At 41.6% G+C, this 24,607-nt stretch overlaps 1 protein-coding gene across 1 annotated transcript; it reads left to right on the top strand.

Moving 5' to 3' along the window:
* Positions 1 to 1,316: 1,316 nt before the first annotated feature.
* On the top strand, positions 1,317 to 23,899 carry LOC138211223 (centromere protein F). The gene is made up of 18 exons (XM_069170960.1): positions 1,317 to 1,546; positions 3,849 to 4,026; positions 4,604 to 4,800; positions 5,599 to 5,702; positions 6,019 to 6,083; positions 6,741 to 7,002; positions 8,991 to 9,184; positions 10,084 to 10,209; positions 10,423 to 10,551; positions 12,701 to 12,823; positions 13,725 to 13,860; positions 14,433 to 15,943; positions 16,969 to 17,817; positions 18,119 to 18,471; positions 18,631 to 18,730; positions 19,097 to 19,700; positions 20,462 to 20,596; positions 20,778 to 23,899. The coding sequence occupies exons 2-17, from the start codon at positions 3,865 to 3,867 to the stop codon at positions 20,581 to 20,583; spliced, it is 5,037 nt and encodes a 1,678-aa protein (XP_069027061.1). The 5' UTR covers positions 1,317 to 1,546; positions 3,849 to 3,864; the 3' UTR covers positions 20,584 to 20,596; positions 20,778 to 23,899.
* Positions 23,900 to 24,607: the final 708 nt, after the last annotated feature.

Raw genomic sequence — 24,607 nt, forward strand, 5'->3', positions numbered from 1 at the left:
AGTGTCAACGGTCGAATGGAGGTAAATAGACTAAAAGCAGATTAGTTATTATCTGTTTAACAGTCACACATGAAACTGTGTCTTGCTCAGTTTGATTCGTTGTCTATGTGCTGAGATCCAGTGAAACATGAGGAGGTTTTACACTGTTAAGTGGAATTCAGACTCACATTTTTTTAACCATTCAACTTTGTTTACTTTTAAGGAACTTCTGAATTACAGTGTTAACTATTTACTGTGTACAGTTGGGTCCAAAAGTCCAGGACAGCCAGCCCTTCCTTGTGTTTTGGTCTTCAAGTAGTCCTCTCAAAGATTTGAGGTGTGTTTGGGCTCCTCTCCTGGATCAGGGTGGAATAGATCCTGCGCAGGTGTCCAACTCCAGAACACCCCCCTCCAGAATTAAATATTACCACCACCATGTATGACCGTGGGTTTCATATGCTGCATTATCATTCTCTCACCTGTTGGCTTGCAAAAACCCTTCAGTTATTGCAAGAAGCCATAAATGCCTATCCTCTAAGACCACTACTTAACAGCCTTCTTTTGACAGTAGCCTACTTTTGCTGACTGGAGTCTTGCACTCATAGGTCCCTGGGCTGCTTGATTGTGCTATGAATACAATGGATCCAATTTTCACAAAGCATTTCAGAGTGCCAGGCACTGCCACCTTTACAACCTTTAGTCTAGCCTTGATTTGACACGTAGGAAGCCCCTCTCTGCACAGAATAATTTGATTCGTGACACTGTCACTTAGTTATGATGCTTTCTTTACCACTATCACAATGCTACTTAGTAAAAGCAATTTTCTGCTGGAAACTTGAACAATGGCAGCAAGTTGATCGATCTACTTGAACAAGCCTCTGATGAGTCGATCAAATTCATCTGGGCTTTAGTAGAAAGAAAATCTGAACTTGTGCGAAGGAGTTAACATGGTCATTCCCACTGATTCGATTAAATTAGATTTCTGACCACAAAATAGTGCAGGATAATGTTATTCTTTTCACGTCGGGACTAACTGAATGTTTAAATGTTTCTAAATCCTTTCTGATTATCTCCAGGTTTTCGGTGGAAATACGGCAGCTTTTCCATATGGTCTCAGACTTTTGGATCCCCCAAAAAAATAAAAAATACTCGACTGAAATACCTAAAAGCTGTATTTGAATAAAGTACTTGAGTAAATGTACTTAGTAACTGCGGATACTCGTTATACTGACGCCAGACGTCGCTAGAGGTCATCAGAGGTTCACACAGCTGCGAGGACTTTTCCCAAAACATTCACTTGTGACGTCACTAACCCCCGCCCGCCTCGTGCCAACAACGGCTCTGGTTTTGTCGGCTTGTCAGCTGCACGAGACGTATCTTGTATCAGCTACGAAAGCTGTCAGTTAAAGTTAGCGGTTAGCTTCTGTTCTGCTTAAATTCCCCTTTCACCCGCTGAACGGCGAAGAACTGGAGACCGCTTCAAAAGCGCGGGATAAGGACGCCGTCGCTGCGGCTGCGTTGAGCCTGACCCGGCGCCCGGCGCCCTTCGTAAACCCCAACGTGAATGGTAAGTAGCTTTACTGTGGGGTTAGCATTGTAGCATCAAGTGCTAGGATCGTTATCTGTCACTGACCACCGATGGACCGAAGTCTGAACAACCGGCAGAAAAGTGAGTCTCCGCCGGTCGCGGTGCGGATCCGGCTCGCTCACTGTCCGCTGTTCACGACGGATGTCAAACTGAGAGTCATCTTTTTTTTTTGTTTTTTTTTGTTTGTTCTATGAAGTTGTCTTTTGTTTGTGTTTGAACCTCGTGATCAGCTCGGTTCAACACAGGCCAGGGTCCGAGGCTCGGATCGATGCCTCGTCCGTCTCCGTCCCACTAGATCTGCTCTCGGCTGCTTCCATGAACACTTCCTAACAAGGGCCATTTCGTTTATCTCTCCTGTTTGCTTAAAATCAGACGTTAATGGTCATGTAACCTGAGCTGGTGGGAAAAAAAAAAAGAAAAAAAAAAAAGTGTAATTCCTTTCTGTGTGATGAAACCATTAATAAAAATGAGCTGCCTCATTTATTTATGAAGCTGTCAAATCCTCCTTCCTTCATACAGTAGTGTCAGGTATTCTTAAACGGTGTGCACATGTTGTTAATATGTTTTAATACATTAATGGTGAGTTCGTGGACAATATTATGAAACTGCTTTCTGTCATGATGTGATTTTTTTTTTTTTTTGAGTATCTACAAGACTGTGTGCCTTCTCTGCTTCTCGGAAAAAAAAAAACAACCTTATGGAAAGTATTTATGATTCATTCTGCCAGCTTCAGTGCCCGTTTTTAAATGAAGACCTGTCTTGATCTTGACTGTAGAGAAAACCTTGAGAGAGAGAGAGAGAGGGCAGGGAAATAACATACAACAAAGGTGTCCAACAAGGGCTGTTGAATAGTGTGTGTCCTTAGATCACTTGTCCTGTACCCGTCTCTAGCTGGATGAGTAAGTGGAAACATCAGTGACAACAGAGAAAATAATTATTCAATCCATGACAAAGTTGTATGCCATTGTATTTTTATCAGCAAATTAAAGTAGACTAGAACTGAAGCAATGGATGACAGAAAATGAATGGGCAAAAGTTAACCATGAAAAATGCCAGACCTTCTCTGGTCCAGGCTTCTGAAATGTGTATTTGCTGCTTAATCTTTTGTTGTGTCATTGTGAATTTAACATGTCAAGAGTTTTGGAATATTACTTGGGCAAAATAAATCTCTCAGACTCTGAAAAATTGTGTATTGTTAGTAGATTTATAAAGAAAATATTTGATACATTGATCCATCAAATGAAAGTATTCGTTAGTGGCTGCCCCAAACTAAATGCACCAGCATCTTGTTCTCATTAAAGCGAAGATCACCATGTTATCCCGATGAAGATGAAAACACACTGAAGTACAAAAGTGTTATTGTACTGTCTTTAAAGCCACTTTGAGTGTTGTCTGACTGGCTTTTGTCACATATAGATTTTTTCACAGCGGTCAAATATTTCTCTTGAGAAGCAGGTCAACATAGCTTCTCATAACTTGTGTTATATGACAGGAACTCTCTGATGGGAGTCATGGTGCTAATAGCCCTGAGGCTAAAGCATGTCAAAACTAAATTCACAGGTTACCTCTACATGTTTGGTCAGGCATCACTAACAATCAGGCTTTTCCTCATTCCGACACTCTCACTTAACACGGACCATCTGTTTGTGATTGTGTATGCATTGTTTAATCATATACATATATATATTTAATTGCGAATTAATGCAATGTTAGTAGATTTTACATTTGAAATATTTACTTTGGGTAAAATGTAAACAGTTTCTGCAGAAGTTTGAGAGAGAACGATTTGTTTTCAGCTTGAAGTGCTGCTGGAACATTGCAGGCGGTCTGTGTTGGAAAACAGTGAGTCACCACTGCCCAGCGGTGACGACCAGCTTCTCCCTGAGGCATCAAAAGCCTAAGCAACATAATACAGTTAGGACAGGAAACAGCCAGAAGCACAGATGATTGAAGCATGTTTAGATACATGTGTTATGGATGGGGTCCTCTGTAACAACACGTACTGACATTGAACTACGTACACCTTAGAGGCCTGTACTTTCTCTTTGACTCGTGGTGTTATTTTTTTCAGTCCAACCGGTGAATCCCATGGCCCCAGGAACTCTTTGATTATGGATATGCCATGTAGGACTAAGACTGGTCAGCGGGCACATTGTCTTATGAATGCCATTTGCCAAAAAAAAGTTGCCTTTTTTCTCTCGAGTGTATACCTAAGAATCCGAAAGTAAAAATGAACTTGTTTTCGAGCGGTCGTGCTGATGTTATTTTCCCACCGTTTCAGGCCTGGGCAGAGAGAGATGAGCTGGGCTGAGGAGGACTGGACAGTAGGGCTCTCTGGACGGGTCCTGCAGAAGGTGAAGGAGCTGCAGACCCATCAGGAGCGGCTGTCCAGAGAGAACAAGCAGAAACAGCTGCAGCTGGACAACATCCACACCAGCCTTGAAAAACAAACTGTGAAGGTATAATCTGCCATATTAGTTTATTGGTCCCACATACATGTTACTGTTCCCCACAAAATTAAACAGTATAGCAAGTAACTGTTCACCCAGTGTTTGATGGATTTTGGACAGGAATTTTGATCAGAGGTATAATATACGCTTTATTGTACCTCTGATCAGACATTAGGCATATTTTCCATTTCGAAGTTTACTTTGATATTTTTGTCTAAGTAGGTGAAGTTAAAGTTGTTGTGCCTATTAAAAGGGGATAATGTACAGGACTGTACGTACTTGAGGTGGCTCTCAAGGAAGTATAGTGTTCCTTGAGTGCCACCTCGGTCTCAGTACATTACCAATACTTAGCATTGTCGTTACAACACTACTTTCATGTGTGGTGTAACCTTCAGTTATTTTTTCACTAAAAGATTAACACAGCTGTATGAGCATTCAGTATTACCTTCAAAACAAAGCAGTTGAAAAGTTTTGGAAATACTATTCTACCTTTCTAACATTGTCACAGGATTATTTGTTTTCAGATTCTTTATTCCTAAAACGTGTACCTTTCCCTTTCCACTTATTCCGCCTCTCTCCTGCCAAGTATGAGGAGGTACGCGGCGAGCTTCAGTCTGTGCAGAGAGAGCTCTTGAATGTTCGCGAGGAGGTGAAGGTGGCCGTGACCAGCAGGGAACGACTGACCCAGGACTTTCAGACCAAGCAGGCCCAAGTATGCTCTCTGGAGGGCCAGCTAGATGCTGCTCGAACCATCAACAGCAAGCTCACCCAGGAAGTCAAAAGGTCAGTGCGAGTAGAAATCACCAGGGACAGTTAACTTCCCCCGTCTGTTGCTTTCTTTTGTTTTTTTTTGTTTTTGTTGTCTTACTTACTTTTATGTTCTCATTGAGCACAGTGGAGTCTTGTTCCTTGATAATAGCCTGGCTGATGTTAAAATTACACTTGGCCGTAAAATACGATTTGTTATTCAAATACTTGATATTGGATATTTGTTGCAAATAAAATTTAAATCAGGTTCTTAAAGCGACATGTAGAGGCAAAAATCAGATGAGGGAGAATTAGTCTTTTGCAATAATTTACACATATGGAAATTTTTTTGGGGCACGATGTCCGAAGCATTTTGGTATTTCCAAAGCTGAGTTTGATATTTATTGCTTGAGTCATTTTTGTTTGATCAGTGTCGCAAATACCGTTAAAATAAGTTGGAACAGACACAGTTTTTTTTTTTTCAAGAGGAGGCAGAGAAGAAATCAATCAATTTTCAACTGTTGTGAATATGAAGTGCTTGGAAGTTCGTCCTTAGGCTTAAAACTAATTGAAAGCCATGATACTTATATTTACGTAAATTATGGTTAAATCTTTTTTTTTCTTTTTTTTTAATTGTCTTTCCTGGTACGTTGCCCATTAGTGAGTTTTGTTTTGTTTTTTTGATATTTTGAAACTGTAATTATTCTCATGGGTTAATCCATTTTTGGTTAATGGTTCCATATTAATAGACAAATCCATCTGTTCCAGTTCATCATACTTGTTTTCCCTCTGAACTCTCTCTGCTTCCTACCTCTATTCTTCCCTCTGTGGCAGCCTGGAGGCTGAGCTGGAGAAGTTGCAGAACAGCAGCAGGTCAGCAGATAGCCCTCTGTTTTCTACACCCTGCTGGAATACCACCTCGCCCTGGGAACACAATGGTACAGTCCTGTAAATTTATGACTGCTGTGTTTATTCTCTGTTGTGGTTTCTCCCTTGTCTTTTCTTTAATGCACAATTTAGTTCAGGAAATTAAAGGGAAAAACCACAAGACTCCCAAATGAGCAGAGATGTTATAAATAGACTCCCTGAGCTCCGATGCTTTCCCAGCCCTTCACTCTCTAGGGACTATTGTGTTCTTCTTTTCCTCTCTTGTCATTAAACTACTTGGTTGGTCACGGCTGTGGTTCGTGTTTAGCTGTGGTGATTGGTTTTAGGCCCGAAGTTCTATCCATATGTTGTGTTTTTGCCCTGTAGGGAGCAAACAGGAAGAGAGGACGGGGCAGCGAGATGAAGGACAGAGCAGGGCACTTCACATCCAAGTAAGTACCGGCATGTTCTCGCAGAGCTGTAGACTGATGTGGATTTTAGCTGAAATTTGTTGTTCTCTGCTTGTAGGATTGGGACCATTTCATTTCAGTAAAGTACAACTTCCCTCTCGTTTACTTTATATTGTAGTCTATCTTGTATTAACAGTCTTAACTTATAAATTAACCCTTCCCACCTAAGTGGTCCGGGTGGCCCTATCTGTTATCTAACCACGACCCTACGCAGCTATTTTAAAAAGATTTCAAGGTGCGGCACACTTCGCTTTCTAAAGCTCTCCAAATGTCTTTACTAAAGATTTTAATCTTTTAAAAAGTCTGGGAACTGTAGTTTTTAGAAAATGTCATTCAAACAGGAGTCAGGGACCATTTTCTGCTACAGTCACTGATCTGTGACTTTTCTCTCAGCTTCCACACTTTTTCGTAAGTTCGAGAAGTGTTTGTGAGAATAGTGAAGTATTTACTCATAAATTATTATAAATAAAACCGCAGTTAGTGACTCGTGGTCAAATATGGTTAAAGTCAAACAAAAGGATCTTAAACGTGAGAGCCCCGTTGTTTGTAATCTACTGTAAACAGCAGTACCACATCCTGTTCACGGTCACACCACCTTTTCTTCTTTTTTGTCTAAACCATCTGTCCTCCCTTCTGCAGCGCCTCCAGTTCTCGGACATACCCGCAGCTTCGTTGCCACGACACCAAAACAAGAGCACACCCCACCGCCACCCTTCCGACCAATCGGACAGCTTCTCTACTCCCTTGGCTGCGTTTCCATGGGAACGGGATGACTCCAAACAAGCAGCCAGGCGACGACAGCTACCCTCTCCCCAGACGCCCTGCCCTGATGTCGCAAATCAAGGCCTGTCGGAGCTGGGGGCTTGTGGGAAGGAGAAGGACCGGAGGGCCGAGACAGACAGTGAGTTGAGATGTTCAGCGGTCACCCTGGTAACATGGAGCGACTAGATGTTGTCCTTTTACAATCCCGTGAAAAGTGGAAAACCAATAATGTGTCGGGTCATATCCAAACACTCATACTGCCCCTCCCTGTCTGTGCGTCTCAGCCCAAAGGCAGTTTGTTCACACGCATTTCTAAAAATGAGTTACAAATATATAACTTTATTTAAAAAAAATTGTCATTGTCATTTTCTAAAACTGCTGGGCAGTAGTTTTCAAAATATTTATTCCTGGTTGAGTTAGATTGTTCTTTTGTTTGGAACAAAGAGCTAAATATATTACAGTGCCTGATAATGAGAGATGTTGCTGCTCTGTAGCAGAGCGAACAGGAAGCTGCGGTAACGCTAATGCTCGGTGAGCTGAGAGAGAGTTCTGTTCAAACAAACATATGTTAACTGGATTTACAGTGGGAGAAACTAATCCTGTAATAGATGAGAATAACACCTGTAACCATGATAACCATACACAAATATGGTGACAGCTGAAAGTGCTTAGGAAATATATAAATAAAAAATGGCAAAATTAGATGGAAAAGTCACAGACGAAAACAAGACTAAAATGTTTTTAGTTTTTGTTCACTATAACTAGCGAGAAATCAAAAGACTAAAATTTAATTACAACTCTTAGAAACGTAGATTAATATCAGGTGCTAAAATGAACACTTTACAGTGCCCTTGTTCAGGCAGGAACACGAAGCACTGTGGTTTATTTAGAAAACACTTGAATGAAGGAATATGTCCCCCAATTTATTGGTCATGATTATTGTATTATTAAACATCTTTGAGCAGTCAAGCCACAGTGTTGAAATATTTTGGTTTAGTTTTTACGTCTGAGGGACTACCTCAGAAAAACCAGTATAAGTGAGGCAATCACTCTGAATCCCACGTACTCCGTATCACACCAACGACACTCGTTACATGAGAGGCTGTGTGCAAATCACTGGCTCAGCCAGAGATTCCTCTTCCTGCTCCCAGGCCAGCTCCATGATATAAAGTGGCTCTTACTACACTTTATTAACGTGATATAACGCTCTTCTTTCTCTCAGCTACACTGTGTGTGTGTGTGTGTCTGTCTGTCTGTCTGTCTGTGTGTGTTTGTGCATGTTTGTTCAGAGTAGGAAGGGGACAGGTCAATGTTAAACAATAAATGCTTCTCTTAGCTGCTGGGACTCTGGGGGGATGGGCGGTGCAGTGTTTACTTTAGGCGTATTTTTTTGATGTTTTTTGTTATTATGCTCTTCTATATATATATCTATACATATATATACATATATATGTGTATATATATACCTTCCAGGATTTTACTCTGACTTGCTTGCGTAATGAGGTTACATGTGGTAAATCACATAAAAGAACAGTTGGTTCTCCTTAGATCTGTACTGCAAGAAATTATGAGAACTATTATTCCTGTGTAAGACGAGTATATACTAATACAAAACTTTTTTTTTTTTTTTTTTAAACAAACAAAAAAATGTATTTCCTCCCTGGCTTTGGAAATCATCAGCCGGACATCCACAGGCACGGTCAAAGCAACTCGTACAGAGTCACAACAGCTGTTGTTGTCATTGAGCCAGTCTGTATGGATCGACCCCAACTGCTCGTTGCTCCTCTGTCATTGACTGTTTGTGGACAGTTATCCGAGATCAAAGGACTCTTCTTGTTGATAATGTGAATGCTCATTTTGGAGAAAAAAAACTAGTTTAATTGTAAGGTGGAAGGTTTTTTTCAATCTACTTTTTCCCACTTTGTTCTTTTTATTTTTTTTTGCCCTCCATCCACTCAGTCGTCGTTCACCCATTTCATGCTGCAAAGCCAATATTTGTGAGAGGTATTATTTTGTTGTGCAATTCTAAAAGTTGGTCAGGTAAATTAGTATTTTACTGCCCTGTTTTATATGCAAATTACTTTATTAACAGTGTGTCTTTCTGCATGTGTGTGGTTCATCCTCCAGTATCTTCATCAGAAATGCGGAGTCGTGTCTCTGCTCTGGAGGAGGAGCTCTCGGCGAAGGCTGCAATGTTCAAGTCCGTTCAGGACGAAATGACACAGAGCAAGAAGGACCTCTCCGCCAAGGAGGTCAGCCTGCAGAAGACACGCGACGAGCTGAGCCAGGCACACGCACGCATGGCCCAGGACAGTGAGCGGGTAAAAACACACTAATACTGCTAGCGAAAACAAATGGATTTCATACCGGTGCTCATGTTCCATATTTCTGTGAAGCCCTGCTGTTTTCAAAACAATGGGCGTCGGTCTCAATAATCACAACTTTTCTCTTTCCAGAAATATTATTAGGAAGTTGGAAAAAGTTGAGTGGAAGAAAAGTGGCCCTTTTTTCTGTTGTGAATAAAAGACTAAAAACCATCTGTCATCCGTGTGTACTGCTGAGGAGAGACTGCCAATTCTCCCACTGATTAATGCTTCCCTGATGTTAGAATGTCCTTAATCACCATTACGTTATTAACACGAGGCAAACAAAGTAAAACACTGTAAGAAATGTGTTAAAACACATCACATAAATGCAGTGGTCTCAGAAGTGAATCATATATATGATTTTTAATTTTTTTAATTTTTTTTTTTTAATTTTTTTTTTTTTTTTTTAACAAAGACACAAACATGACAACAAATATGACCATTTTGATCCAAACTAAATTTGGGTGTGACCAACTGCAGCATTCAAAAGCATACACGTTCAAAACTCATGTGATGAACACAAAAAGACATCTAATTGTTACAGAGCTGTAATGTGGGAGGGGTCATTTCTGATTTCACAAGTCTCATTCAGTTAGTGTTACATGACTAATAGTTCACTTCTGTGTTTTGGATTGGCATAAAACTCTCCTGATTAAATCATCAGGTGAAATAGTAAACAACCGAATTAGACAATGTCTGGTTCTGTGATTAAAAAAAAAAAGTCAAATGTGGGCCACAACAAACATTTGTTGATCTGTGAGAGTCCTGTGTTTCCGTGTTTACCAACGTTAATGATGTAATTTAAAGGAAATCTTGGTTAAAGAGTGTACGATGTGTGCGTTTGTGCTATGCAGGCATCAGGAGCTGAGCAGAGGCTGAAGCAGTTCCAAGAGGAGCTTAAGTGTCAGAGGCAAAATACCGAGAGCAGCCGGCTACAACACCAACAACGCACGAAGGAGCTGGAGAAACAGCATCAGCGAGTAAAACAGACACTTACAGGAACAACAGAGGAAAACTCTGATTTGTGTCCAGCTTGCTTTTATTCCATTCGTCCTGTTCAACATTTGGAGTGGAGGATAGATTTTTTTTTTGTGTGTCTGTGTGTGTGTGCACGTGTGTGCACGTGTATGTGTGTGTGTGTGTGTGTGTGTGTGTGTGTGTGTGTGTGTGTGTGTGTGTGTGTGTGTGTGCAGGATTTGACAGAGCTCCAGAAGGAGAGGCAGTGTTTTGAGAAGCAGCATCAGCAGGAGGTGAATAAGCTTAACCAAGAGCTCCAGCAGGCAAGGACGCTCCACAATGCCCTGCAGGCCCAGGCTGACAAGGTACACGCACACAAGTACATACATATGCCATAAATCTAACACATTAACAAGACCAACGAGTTTTTCCATTTGCATACAGCTACATTTGTCAGGACAGTTTCTATATATACTGAAAACTGAGGGCCTAAATGATAGTCATATTTGTTCAGTTGTGGGCCGTTTTGTCAGCTGTTTGCGTTTTCTCTTTCCTGCTCTCTTTTTCTCTCTCAACTTCTCCCTCCCTCTCTCTTACTCCTTGGACTGTTTTTTTGTTTTTTTGTATTATTTGTACCAAAGGTTAATAAACTTATCTCCCTTCTTTTCCCACACTTGCTTCTCGCCCTGGTTGTTTTCTTTCGCTCTCCGTTTCACTCTCTCGCTCTCTGTGTTTCTGTTTTATCCCCCCAACCTGCTCTCCTTCGTCCTCCTCTCCTCTCGGTTTCTCCCCAGTGGAAAGGTTGAGCAGCGCAGGTAATGATAGTGTGACTGCGTTTGACGATGCAGAGTGTTTTTGTTACGGAAGCGTGAAACAAACTCATGACTTGCAACTTGTGTGTGAGAAAAACCGTAGTCCGTGTTCTCAGTAAGGGAGGCGTAAAGGAATGGCTGCGGGATGAGGGTGAAGATGGATGGAAGGATTTGGATGAGGTGTGTTTGAAGCATGTTGCATGAATGCAGAAAAGAAGGAGTGTTTGTGCTTGGGATTTCTTTAACATGAAGGAATGTCATGGTGCTTTTTTTTTTAAATTTTTTATCAGCGTTACAATAATACACAATAATCCAAACTCATACACAACAAATATCTCATTGATTTTTATATTTATTCTTTTAGACATGGTGTGAAAATTCTGAACAATGGCCATTCATTCCACCCATAGTGTCCCTGAAAACCTTACTGTAAGCCCTTTGTAAACCACGCAAATGTTAACTTGGTTTATCTGATAAGGCCACAGAGAGTAAAAGCACAATAAAGGCACAGTTTCACATAACAAAATCGGTGACATTCAACTATGGATTGTGTCCAACTAACACTGGCTTTTCTGGAATTTGCACTTTTAGCAATTTGTTGGCAGATGTATGTAGTTTCATTCATGACTATGCCATAAAACCTTTTTACAGAATTTTATAACCCCTTAAAATTTTCAAGCTTATTTTTTTTAAATTTTTTTTTTTTTTTTTTTATGCATTAAGGCTGATAAGATCTCAAACAGCCTAATGACAGACCTGAAGAAAAATTTACATAAATTCTCCCAAAACCAGGAAGAACAAGAATTTCCAAGAGTATTGCTGTCACAGTAAAGTCGCTAATTCGATTGGAAAAAAAATCAAACTGTCCCTGCTCCTTCTCTCAGTAGTAAAGAATGACATAGTGAGAAATATAGTAAATCATGCTGCTTATTAGAGCTGCAACGATCAATGCCAACAATTTTGATAATTAAATAATCAATTAACAGACAACAACAGATTAATCCAAAATTAAAAACAAATAGTTATTTTCAACCTTCCTAAATATGACATTAACTTCTGGAATCACTTCAAATTATTGGTTCACTAAATATTGTGAAATAAAGCCAATAATAGTGCTAGAAGTTAGTGCAACATTGTCCATTATATAGACCACATTGTTTGCTATTATATGTACACTAACTGAACTGTACATGTTGCTGGTTCCAGCATGACATCATAGTAGGATATAACGATAATTCTGAATCAGAAAAAGCTGAAAGAAGAAAGTAATGCAGTAACAAACCATTTGTTAGATTAATAAAGTTAATGTCATTTTTAGAGCTGTATCGTCAACGTTGCTCAGTACTTCACAATTAGCTTCTTTTAAGACTGTTTATATGTACAATGACTTGAGACAATGTGCAGACTTTCACAATGAGTACTGGTGGGAAGCCGATCTGCTTATGTCTTCATTAGTTTCCCCAGAGAGGTAGACAGACGATACAGTAGACACAGTTTACCCTCCTTATTGATCACTGCCATCCTCTTTCTGGTTCCTTTCACTTTTCCTGGTTCCTGCAGCTAAAACTACTGCCACTCATTTCTTTCAACGTTGATTTTACCTCCTACCTTCAATTCTTTCTTAAATCCTTTCACTCCAATCTCCTTTGAATTCATCGTCCCTGTTTTCTAGCAGCTAACGAGTAATAATTTCCTCTATCAGCTGTCTCTACAGAAGCAGATGTTGGATAAAGAGTTGGATACTCTGAAAGAGAAATTGAAGTGGACAGAGGGACAGCTGAAGGAGAGCCAGAAGAAAGAGACACAGACACAAGCCAAACTGACGGTAACACACACACACACACACACACACACACACACACACACACACACACACACACACACACACACACACACACACACACAGTGATCATGCTGAGTCTTGTGAGTCAGGGTCTAAATGTATCAATAATTCATAAGCTCAACGGTGAATAAATAATAAAATCCATACATTTTTAAACAGCATCTTAATGTGCCATCTGTCTGTATAATATTTTGATAATGTGTGAAATGTAAATAATAAATTAATTGTGGGAAGGAATGGACCTTATCCTACTGCATTCAGTAACCAGCTGTAAAACACTGACCAGTGACTGTTGAACTTGCACACAAGAAAAGCTTGTGTATCAAAAGCTCTTTTCTAAAACTTTCCAGAGAGCACAGAGCAACTTCAACACTCCAGAGTTGTTTGTTTGTTGTAGTTCGTTGCATGTGTACCAGGTTGCAACACTGATACTAATGCTGCCTTTATCTGAAGCTTGTATGTCCGTGGTTTGTTTCTGTTGGGACATTGTGTTTATATGTGGCTCTCAATGTCTTACTCTTACACAGCTTCTTCTTCTCTGGAAGTTCTGCTGCACCGATACAAACATTCCAGGTGCAAATATTCAAATAGATAAATGATACGCTTCTTATGGCATTATTAGTTGCTTAGTATTAGGCTGATCTATATTTCTTATCAGGGACGTACATGGCAGACATATTTCTCAAACACTAATGTTTTAATTTAACATAAATTCTGACTAAAAAAAACAGACCATATTTGATGAAAAAGCTTCCAACTAAGTAAAACACTTCTTTGAAATACTTACATAAATTAAATCCTTGGAATCTAGAGCAAAGTTTCATCTGACTGGATTCATTCTACCTCATTGGTTTCTTTCATTTTTTTTTTACCATCGCATTAGGAAGCGATGCGAGAGGCGGAGGGCGTGGCCGTGAGTCTGGAGCAGAGCAGGAAGAGAGAGCGAGCTCTGGAGGAGGAGGGGAGGAGACTGGCGGAGGAGCGAGCCGACACCCTGTGTCTCCTCAAAGAACTACAGGGTGAGGAGTGACCTTTGGGTGTGAGGACAAATCTATGACCGATTAGTCATGGGATATGTACTAATGATATGCAATATGTTCTTGTGGAGATTTCTTTTTCTTTTACTCGGTCCACATGAAGGTCAGGGGTCAGGAGTTGATAGGGCTGCAGTGTCTAACTTATAGACACCTCAGCAGGGCAAATGCTTGACATTGGCTCGAATTAGTGTCCTCTGGTGGACTCATTGTAATAATATGTGCCGTAGATGAATTTATAATTTTGGAAAGAATAAAAAAAGAGACACTCATTATTTAACAGGATAACTCCTAAAGAGTGTGCACGACAATAATACATGTTATGTTGTCATGGTAATTCCCCTGTGACGCATAAGTCTGTTATCTCAGTAGTGCTCCCTGCTGGTCAGTGACACAGTGTACATATTAAAATACACTTGACTGTTTCAGTAATCTGTGTTCCTTAAAACCAATAACCTCTTTTGTACATTTCTGGTCTGTAGATTAAAAAAAAAAAAAAAAAAAAAAAAAATCGTTTTTGAATATGCTGTTTGTGTCCATTTCCTTTTTAACTCCAGAGCAAAAATCTGCTGCAGCACCCCCTCCACACCCTGTCCAGTTTAGCTCTGTTGGACAGAGTTTCTCACCTCAGTCTTCCTCTTCTCATCATCCTCGACCGTCAGCCCACACCAAGAGGCCTGCTGGTTCTCGAGCTCAGCGGAGGAGGGAAAAAGAAGAAGAAGAAGAGGATGAATATGATAAAGGGCTGGAGATGACAGCGTCTTACCCTCCTGACAGAGAACCAGGAGAAGGAATTGACTCTGAACACATCACTGTTCTTATCTCCTCAGACTCTGAGTGTTTAGAAAGTGCTGGACATAGAAGAAAAAGTCATGACGAGGACAACAAGAGTAGAAATGAGGCTATAAAATGTGACATCTCTGGTACAAAGAAAAGCTGCCCCTCTTACTCTGCTGCTGATACACCCATCAAAACCACTATGGATGGTGATCCTGAACGCTCCCCTCTGGAACTAAGTTTGATGCCTTCCTCTGAAAAGACATCTTCTCTCAAGTCCGAGCAGACCGTCGCCTCTGAAGACCTCAAGAGGGAGAATACCATGCTGCGTTCAGAGCTCCACGATGTACGTGAAGAGCTCCAGACACGACTGGAGGACCTGGAAGCCCAACGACGGGCTGAGGCAGAAGCCAGGACACGCCTCAAACAGCTCAGCCGCAAACACGCCAGCCAGGCTGAGGAGAGGGACGAGCAAGATAAGGAATTGAGGGCTCAACTAGAGAGTGAAAAGACTGAGACAGAAAGGCTGAGGAAGGCTGCAGCTGCTCTGGAGGCAGAGATGAAGCGAGGAAGTGAGGAAAGAGACAAGCAGGAGAGAGGAGAGCAGCAAGGGGAGAAAAACAAGGAGCAAGAAGATCGGGAGAGTGAAATGACGGAGCTTATTATCCAGCTGAAGAAGCAGTTGGCGGAGGTAAAAGCCCAGCTGGCGTTGGAGAGAGAGGAAAGAAAGAGAGAGGAAGAGGAGATGAACCAAATAACAAACACAGACATCGATGTAAAGAAGGAGCTGAGTTTGAAAGTGGCAGAACTTAAAGCTGAAGTGGAAGAACTAAAGCGCAGAACAAAAGACTCGGAAGAAGAGACATTTTCAGCTGCCAACAGCCCCCTGACGTACTTGTCTCTCCGTGACGATGAGCTCAACTCCAACACCGTTTGCGGCGACAACAAACTCCTCCCTTCACCCGAGCAGCACCTCCTCTTCTGCCAGTCCGCCAACCAACGCAACATGCTTGTGTCTCAGCCAACAGCAGATATCATCCAGGAAGAGCGAAAAGTGATAGATGCCGAACACTCACCTTCAACAGATGATCTTCAAACAGCTCAAGTGGCTTCTTACCGAGAAGACACCAGGCCGAACTATCTGGGAGGGCCTTCCTTGTCAGACCTCCCGAAGGGAGAACTTGCCACCTCTGATTTGGCAAAAGAGATACAGCGCCTGAAGAAAGAGTATGCACAGGAGACAGAACGAGCTAACCAGTACCAGGTTAAACTGGAGGCCCTGCAGAGCCAGGTAAATAATGGTGACGACACAGATTAGTATGTTAGGTTCTTTCCAGCCTCAGTGACATTTTTTATTTTTTTTGTTAAGCTAAATCATCGCACTCACAAAAAGGTAATTATGGCAAAAATAGGTTGTTTTAATCTGCATTTCTGATCAGAACTTTCTTCACCGTATATGCTATATGAGCTTTATTGACCCTGATCATTGGGTTCAGATAGAAGAATATTATTTCAAAGTTTTATATTTTTATATACACATCAGTAATTGATTAAGAGGGATTAATGAAACATGCAAGTTAGTATTTATAGCTGTTATGAAAGAAGTTGGCTACTGAGAGCTGCTATTAAGTTTTAATGCCTGGGCTTACAGACAGCAGTCAGTTAAAAAAAAAAAAACAGAAAAGTATAGCAATAACAAAACAACAACAATAAATACATAAAGGAAAATGGGTTAATGCCATCATCATTGCCGTATGTGTTAATTGCTACCAAAACCATTCAAGGAGGCTGTGAGATAGGAAGTCTGAATAAAAGGGACCTGATCAAATTACACATTGTTTAAAAACCCAATAACAGAAGGAATAAAAGACTTCATATGTCTGTTGTACTTAATCTAAGAAGGTCAAACCTCCGACCTGATGGAATGAAATTAAACACTGTGAAAACAGCACAGAGAGTCCAGTAACATGACCTGCCTTTCTGTGTGGCCCTGATTCACAAGTGGTAATTTACTTCAGCAAATTACATCAGAAACTTCACCACATGATTCACATCTTTTTCATTATCGGTGCTTAGGATGTGTGGGACTGGTATTACCACATTAGCAGATATCAGCAAGAGTATAAGTTAGAGCTGAGCTGACTCATAATGTAAGCTTCCTGAAGATGACCAATCTTTTCCTTGTCTTTTTGAAAATGTGCCACGTGCTGTGAGTTATTTTTAAAACACAAAACATACATGCTGTTGTGGCTTGTTACCTGTTTCTCTTCAACATTTTCTCTGTTCCTCTGTTCTTCAATCTTATTGTCTTCTCAGGTGACACGTCAGACCCAGCAGCTGGCTCTGGCCTTTGAGAAGCAGAGTCAGCACATTTCAGGTCTTCTCGCTGAGCTGCAGGAGAAAGAGAGCACCCTCCTCAGCCAGGGAGAGGAACTGCTGCAATGCAAGCAAAAGCTGGACACACTGAACACTGAAAAAAGGGAGGAGGGGAAGATGATGGTCAAAGAGGTGGAGGAAGAGGGACACCGAGAAGAACGGGGAGACAACAAGTTGGCAGAGATCTCAAAGCTCCGACCAAAGCAGGAAAAGGAGCGAGCTGTCGCCGTCCACGCTTCAAATCCACTGACAGATGATGACTTAAATGCACAGAGAGACGCAGGTCAACCAAAGATTGGGACATGTGATGGGGAAACAGCAACATCTGTTAGCAGTGAGGAAGACACTGGATGTCTGTGGTCAGGACAACAACATCCAGGGTCTGTAGACTCAAATGAGACTCAGTGCGGTCAAAAGGGAGGAACAGCAGACTTGATAGCAGAGATGCTCGCTCTGCGTCAGGAGAATCCGCTGCTGAAACAAAGAATAGAGGGCGTGACCGTCTCAGACACCAGGAAGCCAACATTAGAGACTGACAGTGAAGACCAAGAAGAACCAGTCAAGCAAAGCCAAAACACAGAAAATGCTGCTCTGTCCCGCTCGGCGGAGCAGAAGACGCAGAGTGTGTTGAATGACGTCACGACTGAGGGACAGGAAGCGCTGCTGCGCAATGCCAAGACCAATGAAGATGAACGACAACATTCACAAGGGGAAGATGGGATAACCACCAGAGCTGAAGAAGATCTGAAGGAATTGTCTCAGGTCCACGTCATACACCTGCAGCAACAGGTAGCGACAGAAAATAAAGTCACACAGTGATGCGACACGTCTTTCATACAAAAACATGCGGTTAAGTTAGTCACATAAACAGGAACATTAAAAATGAGTTCACAAGTGTAGATATTAGTAGTCTTCACTAGGAAAATTAATTCACACCCTTCTTTTGAAGTCAATTCACATACAGTATATAACATCAGTAAAGGAAAAATATGAATTCAGCTTCTTCTCTACCAAATGTTTTATAACATCCAAGTTATCGTATTTTTCACTGCTAGATTCAGTCTGTTCTGTCCTTCCCCGTGCTGTCCAGGTGGAGGCGCTGCAGATGAAGGTACGGGCTCTCTCTCAGGAGACCCAGCAGCAGACAGTGGAGCTGACTACGTGGAGACTGGTCTCCCAACCGGCCCCAACAGTTGACCAGTTCCTTCCCAACACAGATGACCAGTGTGAAACCCAGCAACAGATCTCTACCGTCAGTCTGTCTCAGTCTAACCAGCAGCAGACAGATGGGCTGACTCGCATCCTACCAGGGAGCCAGAGCGACGTGCAGACACTTGTACCGGCTACTCAGAAGAGCCACAATAACATCACAGTCATCAGAGAAGATGAGTTACTCCTCTCCTGCTCCTCCAACAAACTGCAGGGCCGCATGTTGTTCTCCAGGTAACTCTACATAAGTGTGAAATGGCATAAACTTCCGTTTCATTGCATTAAGTTTGCGTTAAATGTAAATGTAGGTTGATTACGTATATAGGAACAGTTTAATTTCGGTACATGTCTTTTGTGAGTGCTGGATTTAACTTCGTCTTGTTTTACTTTAAGACTTCAGAACAGCAACTGCCCTGAACCAAAGAGCTTCTATCCGTCTAAAAAGACTGAAGGACTTCAGGAGTACAATCAGGACGCTGCCAAGATGGACCAGGTGATTTAAAAAATAAAATCTTCATTCAACTTCATACCAGACCACCATACGTTTCAGGCTGTTTATCGTAACTATTTAAATCCTTCACTGGCTAAAAAGAAAGCAAATTCACAAGCAATGAGGGCTGAATTTGTTTTTTCAGTGATGCTTCTAAGTCCGTAATTTCCAAAGAATTTCTTTGGGAGACTCTTGGAAGGAGCTGTGTAATTTGGTGAAAATTATAGGGAAAATAAAGACTGCTGTAAATTGGTCCACTTGTTGTTTATGTGGGAAAAGTTACAGTCCTGACTTAGTTGTGTGCACACATTTTGCATATTAAGTTAAGGATTCGACCTTTTAATCGCTGTGTTTTGTTTCTTGACTCAGGAATCTGAAAAAGAAAACCAGGAGAGTAACTTCTTACAATGGCCAGATGCTGGTCCAACACAATACAAAGTGAAGAGAGACACTGGACTCATCCAAATGTCATCAGAGGAAATGGCTCAACAACACGTAGCCAAAGATCCTCACCAAGTCTCAGGACCAAATCTGACCAAATCAGTAGAAAGTTACACGGCCAAACCGAACTCATCCAGAACCACCAACGACGTAAACGCAAGCAGCGATTCCACGGACAGAGCTGTCAAGACGGAAACAAAAAGTGTCAGCAGTCAAACGGAGGAGACGTGGTATCCTCGCGGCGCTCCAACAGTGTGTGCGAACACGCAGACTGAGGAAGATGAAGAAGAGTTAGTGGATTCGCCTCCTGTCTCTCCCGTCCCTCCTGTCCCTCCCGTCCCTCCCGTCCCTCCTGTCCCGTTATCTGAGAGGGCGGTGTCAAGGGACAAAATATTGTTTTCGGGTTCTTTCCCCATCCCGGCCGACCCGGTCCGTCTGGCTGAAAGAATCCGCCGTAACAGGACGCAGTTGTCGGCTGCCTTTGACGACACCGAGTACGAACCCTACGGCCTGCCAGAGGTCGTCATGAAAGGTAACTTCTTCAGTTGGAGCTCTGTGGGGTAAATAAACTGGAAACAGTCCATGTGAAACGTCGGGACTTGATTAGTTTTTTTTGTGTTTTTTTGTGTAAAAATAAGCAAACAAAAAACTAAATTCTTCTCACAGATGAATCTAACCAAGGTCTGATAACACTACCTGCTCATTACTAATCAGCAGACAGACACTGAAAAACTAGCCAGCGAACGTCGTGGAGCATTTAACAGTTAACAACGCAGACATTCTCTTCAGGAGTCTCTGAATTATTGATTAAGTAGCTCCGGGGTTGAAGGATCTGCAAATAAAGCACTATTTGCTAACAAGTGTCCTATATCAACTTTAAAAGGTGAGAATGAATTAAAGTTGTTGACTGCCCCCCAGTGGCCAATAATCGGTTTGTGCAAGTGTGCAGGAAAATGAGATATGTGACATAAAAGGTTGGAGGGGGTAAAAGCTTTGACAGGATACCAAAAATAAGCACTATGGCACATTTTTTTTTGTGTTCATGGGGATGGCAACTTCAAAGTTCAAATTCTGTGCAGACAAAACACGTGTTGGATTAGAAGTTAGTCTGTATTATTAATGGTGTTTATGGTTGTGACCCTGAATTGTACACAGAAACAGAAGTTTGTACTGTTTTCTCTCCGTTTTTGTTGCACTCTTTATTTCTGTGCGTTCACGCTCTCCCTTCTCTGCTGTTCATGAAATCCTTTTTTTTTTTTTTTTTGTCTGTCTCCCCCTCTTTCCATACTTCAGGGTTCGCTGACATCCCTAGTGGTCCATCGTGCCCCTACATTGTGAGAAGAGGTTTATTAGGGACAACTGTTGTACCCATCTCTCAGAAGGAGGCAGAAAATAAGGAGGAGGAGACGGATTAAAACACAGCAGCAGGTAATCTCCAGAAGACGATCCCATTCACTAAAAAAAAAAAAAAAAAAAATTCTTGTAATGCAATGAAATTATTGAAAGATTCTTTCCCTTTTTTTTTTCTTTGATTAAATTGAGATTTTAATTCTATATACAAAAACACTGATTCACATTGGCATGTTTTTGCTTGTCCGGCTGTCTACAGATTGTGTGGAAAGAAGTGATTATGGTAGCTTCACCTGGAACCTGAGTGATGGATGATTGCAGCTGGACGGAGACTCTTGAAGCACCTCGGACCTTGAAACAGGCACTGGACCAGTTTAAAAAGCTGCTATCAACCATGGACCTTTGTAGGTGTGTGCGCAAGTAACTGGGCCTGCGCTGACAGAATAAACACTCCACCGTGGATTTAAAATGTTTTAATAGTCACTCGTTTGTGCTCTAATTGCTGTGTGGAGACTTTGCTGTCCATCACAATGCCGTGACCTTTCACCCACCTGTGAATTTAGGCACCGAGGTGGTGATTTAGTGACACTTGTTGAGGTTTCTTGAACCACTTTTCTAAAGGGACTGTTAGAAAACTGTTAAATTAACTTATGGGCCGAGCCTCGGTTTACTCTGAATGACACAGTGCCTCGTTGATGTTTTTCTAAACAAGCCCTTGTCAAGATAAGTTTGACTTATTTTTCAAAAGGGTGAAGCCAAGAGAGGCCTGTTGTGAAAGCATGAAATGTATTTTCATCTTTTATCTTCCCAACGTGGCTTATTTATGGACACTTAAATGTGTTTTAGTGGAGGGCAGGTGTTTATAAAGAATGTGTGAAAGCATAGTCTAGTATGACACTAGCTGTGAATATGAACATGCGTGTCCTCATCTTGATGTTACTGTTTGTATATATATATATATATATATATATATATATATATATATATATATATATATATATATATATATATGTGTGTGTGTGTGTGTGTGTGTGTGTGTGTGTGTGTGGGAGAGAGTGGGGTCAGCACATGTCTATGACTCAAGTCTAACCTGCATTGGTTTCCGCTCCATGTATGGTGATACATGCTGCGCTCCCTCTCTCCTCCTCCTACTGCTTTGCTCCTCTGTCTTTCACTAACATGCGCTCAGTTGGCAGATTTACATCGAATTCACCCAAAAAATTCAACATGTGAAGGTTTATTTTGATAGAATACAGATATAGTATGTGTTGATGGATTAGAAGTAATTTATTTAAGTAATGTGATTGGTTTTTTTTGTGTGTTTTTTTTTCTTGCACATCTGTTGCTGTGCCATAGACACCAGTAGCCTACATGTATGTACACTACAGATTGTGTGGGTGAGTTTGGAGTGGACGTCCAGTTTGTGGTGTGCACTGCAGCAGCGGATCGCCAACGCTTTGCTTGCTTACAAGATTTGAGCAGTTAGTTGAAGGGAAGTTTCACATTTTATCAAGTCTGCTAAAAACTCCATTCACATGCGCACATGTACATTGAAAGAATTACTGTTTATTGTCACTCTGCAGTTATAATGTAAGTAATTGCTGACAAAAGTCACAATCCTCTTTCCAACAGAAGCTGATTTGACACCTGAACAGGCTGAGTTGAGGCCTGGTCACACCAGAAAGTGGAACAGCAAAATTAATGTCTGTCTCTGTGTGAAATATTTGCTCTCGAAGCTTGACGGCGTAGCAGCTATACTCTCGGAGATAGTTTATGATAGCTTTTATCATGCATACAGAAAATACACAGGAAAACGCTGACGTGCTAACTGGCCGGGCTGATGCCTTGTCAGTTGCAGCAGCTCCTGGAATTTGTCTCTGTGCTCCTTTACCCTTCTTCGCAATTGGTTCACCAGCAGTCACTGAAGAGAGAAATGTCTCCGAGGTAGTGCTTGAAAAATCCTCAGTCGGCTTAACCCGGTCCCTGATTGGATAATAGATTCAGAATTTATTCTGAAGGTGTGTTTGTACCATGTCTCATAGTTGTCTTGCAAACCTTTGCTTTTTAGTGGGATAGTCCAAAAAAAAAAAAAAAAAAAAAAAAAAAAAAAAAAAATCAAAAGTGCAACATTGCTAGTAAGCTGCCATTGTGTCCTCCATTTTGCAATTTCTGTCCACTCAGAAGTTCAGCACTGTTAACATGGTTTGCCTTTGGTCTACGTAACCTGCACGGACTTCCACTCACCGCTGCGATTCCACTCGGAATGAATTGAAGGACTGAGTGATTTTTTAAATCCTGGTGTGACCAGCTCTTTGGCCAAATCAAGTGGGTGTCTTCCAAAGTTACAGTCCGTATAGACGTTCTTCCTTTTTGTTTTTCTTTGTTTGTTTTTACTTACTGATCTCTGGTGACGGTACAGAAAGATAACGAGGGAATTTCAAACTAAAAAGTCTGAAAAATCAGAAGAAACCAACTTGATTTATCTAAGGCAGGCCGCTGCAGCTTCCTGTTAGCTTCACCATTAATTCCATTGAAAGGTTCCCTTGCATGGTGGCGCGGTGGTTATAGCCCCCGTCACCTCAGAGCAAGAAGGTTCTGGGTTCGAACCTTCTTGTCGGGGCCTTTCTTTGTGGGATTTGCATGATCTCCCTGTGCCTGGCTTCGTCCAAAAACATGCAGGTCTGGTGATGTTTTGTCTGTTTGCCCTGTGACGGCCTGGCGACCTGTCCAGGGTGTACCCCGCCTTTGCTCATTTGGCTCCAGCCCCTTGTCACCCTGTTCAGGACAAAGTGGGTATATTGGATGGATGGATGGTTCTCTTTACAGCCTGTATGGACAGAGGGAATAATTAAAGTGACCATTCATTATTTTGAAATACATAATGGAATGTGAATATAGTTTAAAGGCATATGTGAAGATTTGAGACACACGTGTGCTAAAAATGGAGTGATTTTGGTTTTTAAGTTTAAATTAGAAGTAGAGTTGATCCCTCCCGGCTGTGACTCGATGACTCAGTCAGAACACAGTGGACTGTTCCTGTCTTGAATCAATGCTGTCATAATTCATTTTCTCCCGTGCTGTTACCCCACACACACACACACACACACACACACACACACACACACACACACACACACACACACACACACACACACACACACACACACACGCACACACACACACACACACACACACACACACACACACACACACCCTCTCAGCTGCCTTCATATCTCTGGGATCTGTAGGCTTTTGGCAGTGAGGTGGGACTGTTTGATCCTTGGCAGGGAAACTCTCTGCATTTGTTGCCTTATTTTGGACACTTTTATGTGAATGTATCTGTGTTGTGTTTGAGACTAGAATAAAAGGCTTTCTCTTTAACCGTTGTCTCTGTTTGAGCGCCTCTGAGTCTAAGAAGCCGGGCTGTGCGCTTTTTATTTCATGCTGTGATGTCAGGTCTGCAGTTTGTTTTACTGCTGCCGTACAATTAAGTCTAAATGAGCGCCACGGTCCAACGAAGAGAGCCTCAAAGTGTTTTTATGGGGAATATCTTGGTTAAATCACATTAGTATTTCCGCAATTACCGAAGTCCTCTCCCTTTTCCTCTTGGTCGCTGAGAAGGTGCTGAAACGGACTTAAATCAAAAATTAGAGTCAATAGAAGAGTTAGGCTTTCCAAGTCTGTTTTACTTAATGATGCAATTCTTTCTCAAGTGCAATAAAAACTATGTGGCCCATAACTCTGACTTTGAAGAAACAAGTGTCTCTTTTTACTTCCCAAAAAGACAGAGGTTGGAAAGGAGAAGGATTTAGAGAGCTCAGCCCCTTCACATCCAGCTCAGGAAACTCCAGGCCCTCTGCTCTTCCTCTGCAGTGACGGTACTTAATCACATCGCAGCTCTGTAATGGACTTCACATGCACTCGCTCCCCTCCGCCTCGTCGCTCTCTTCATCTCCTCCTCCTCCTCTTCCTCCGATCTGCTCAGAGTGATGTAGGGTCACAAGAATGGGGAAACACCTTCCAAGGAGAAAACACACATGGATACATGCGCTTTCACAACACACACACACACATACACACACACACACA

The sequence above is a fragment of the Embiotoca jacksoni genome, unplaced genomic scaffold, assembly GCF_022577435.1.
Source record: "Embiotoca jacksoni isolate LCO1_2020_lvr unplaced genomic scaffold, fEmbJac1.0.p SCAF_5, whole genome shotgun sequence".
Lineage (NCBI taxonomy): Eukaryota > Metazoa > Chordata > Actinopteri > Embiotocidae > Embiotoca > Embiotoca jacksoni.

What these genes read in the sequence shown, in the direction of transcription:
- LOC138211223 (XM_069170960.1), top strand. Translation starts at nt 3,865, where the DNA reads ATGAGCTGGGCTGAGGAGGACTGGACAGTAGGGCTCTCTGGACGGGTC. An exon ending in CCGGAGGGCCGAGACAGACA is followed by an intron (nt 7,003 to 8,990) that starts GTGAGTTGAGAT and finishes TTCATCCTCCAG; the next exon opens with TATCTTCATCAGAAATGCGG. An exon ending in TGGAGAAACAGCATCAGCGA is followed by an intron (nt 10,210 to 10,422) that starts GTAAAACAGACA and finishes GTGTGTGTGCAG; the next exon opens with GATTTGACAGAGCTCCAGAA.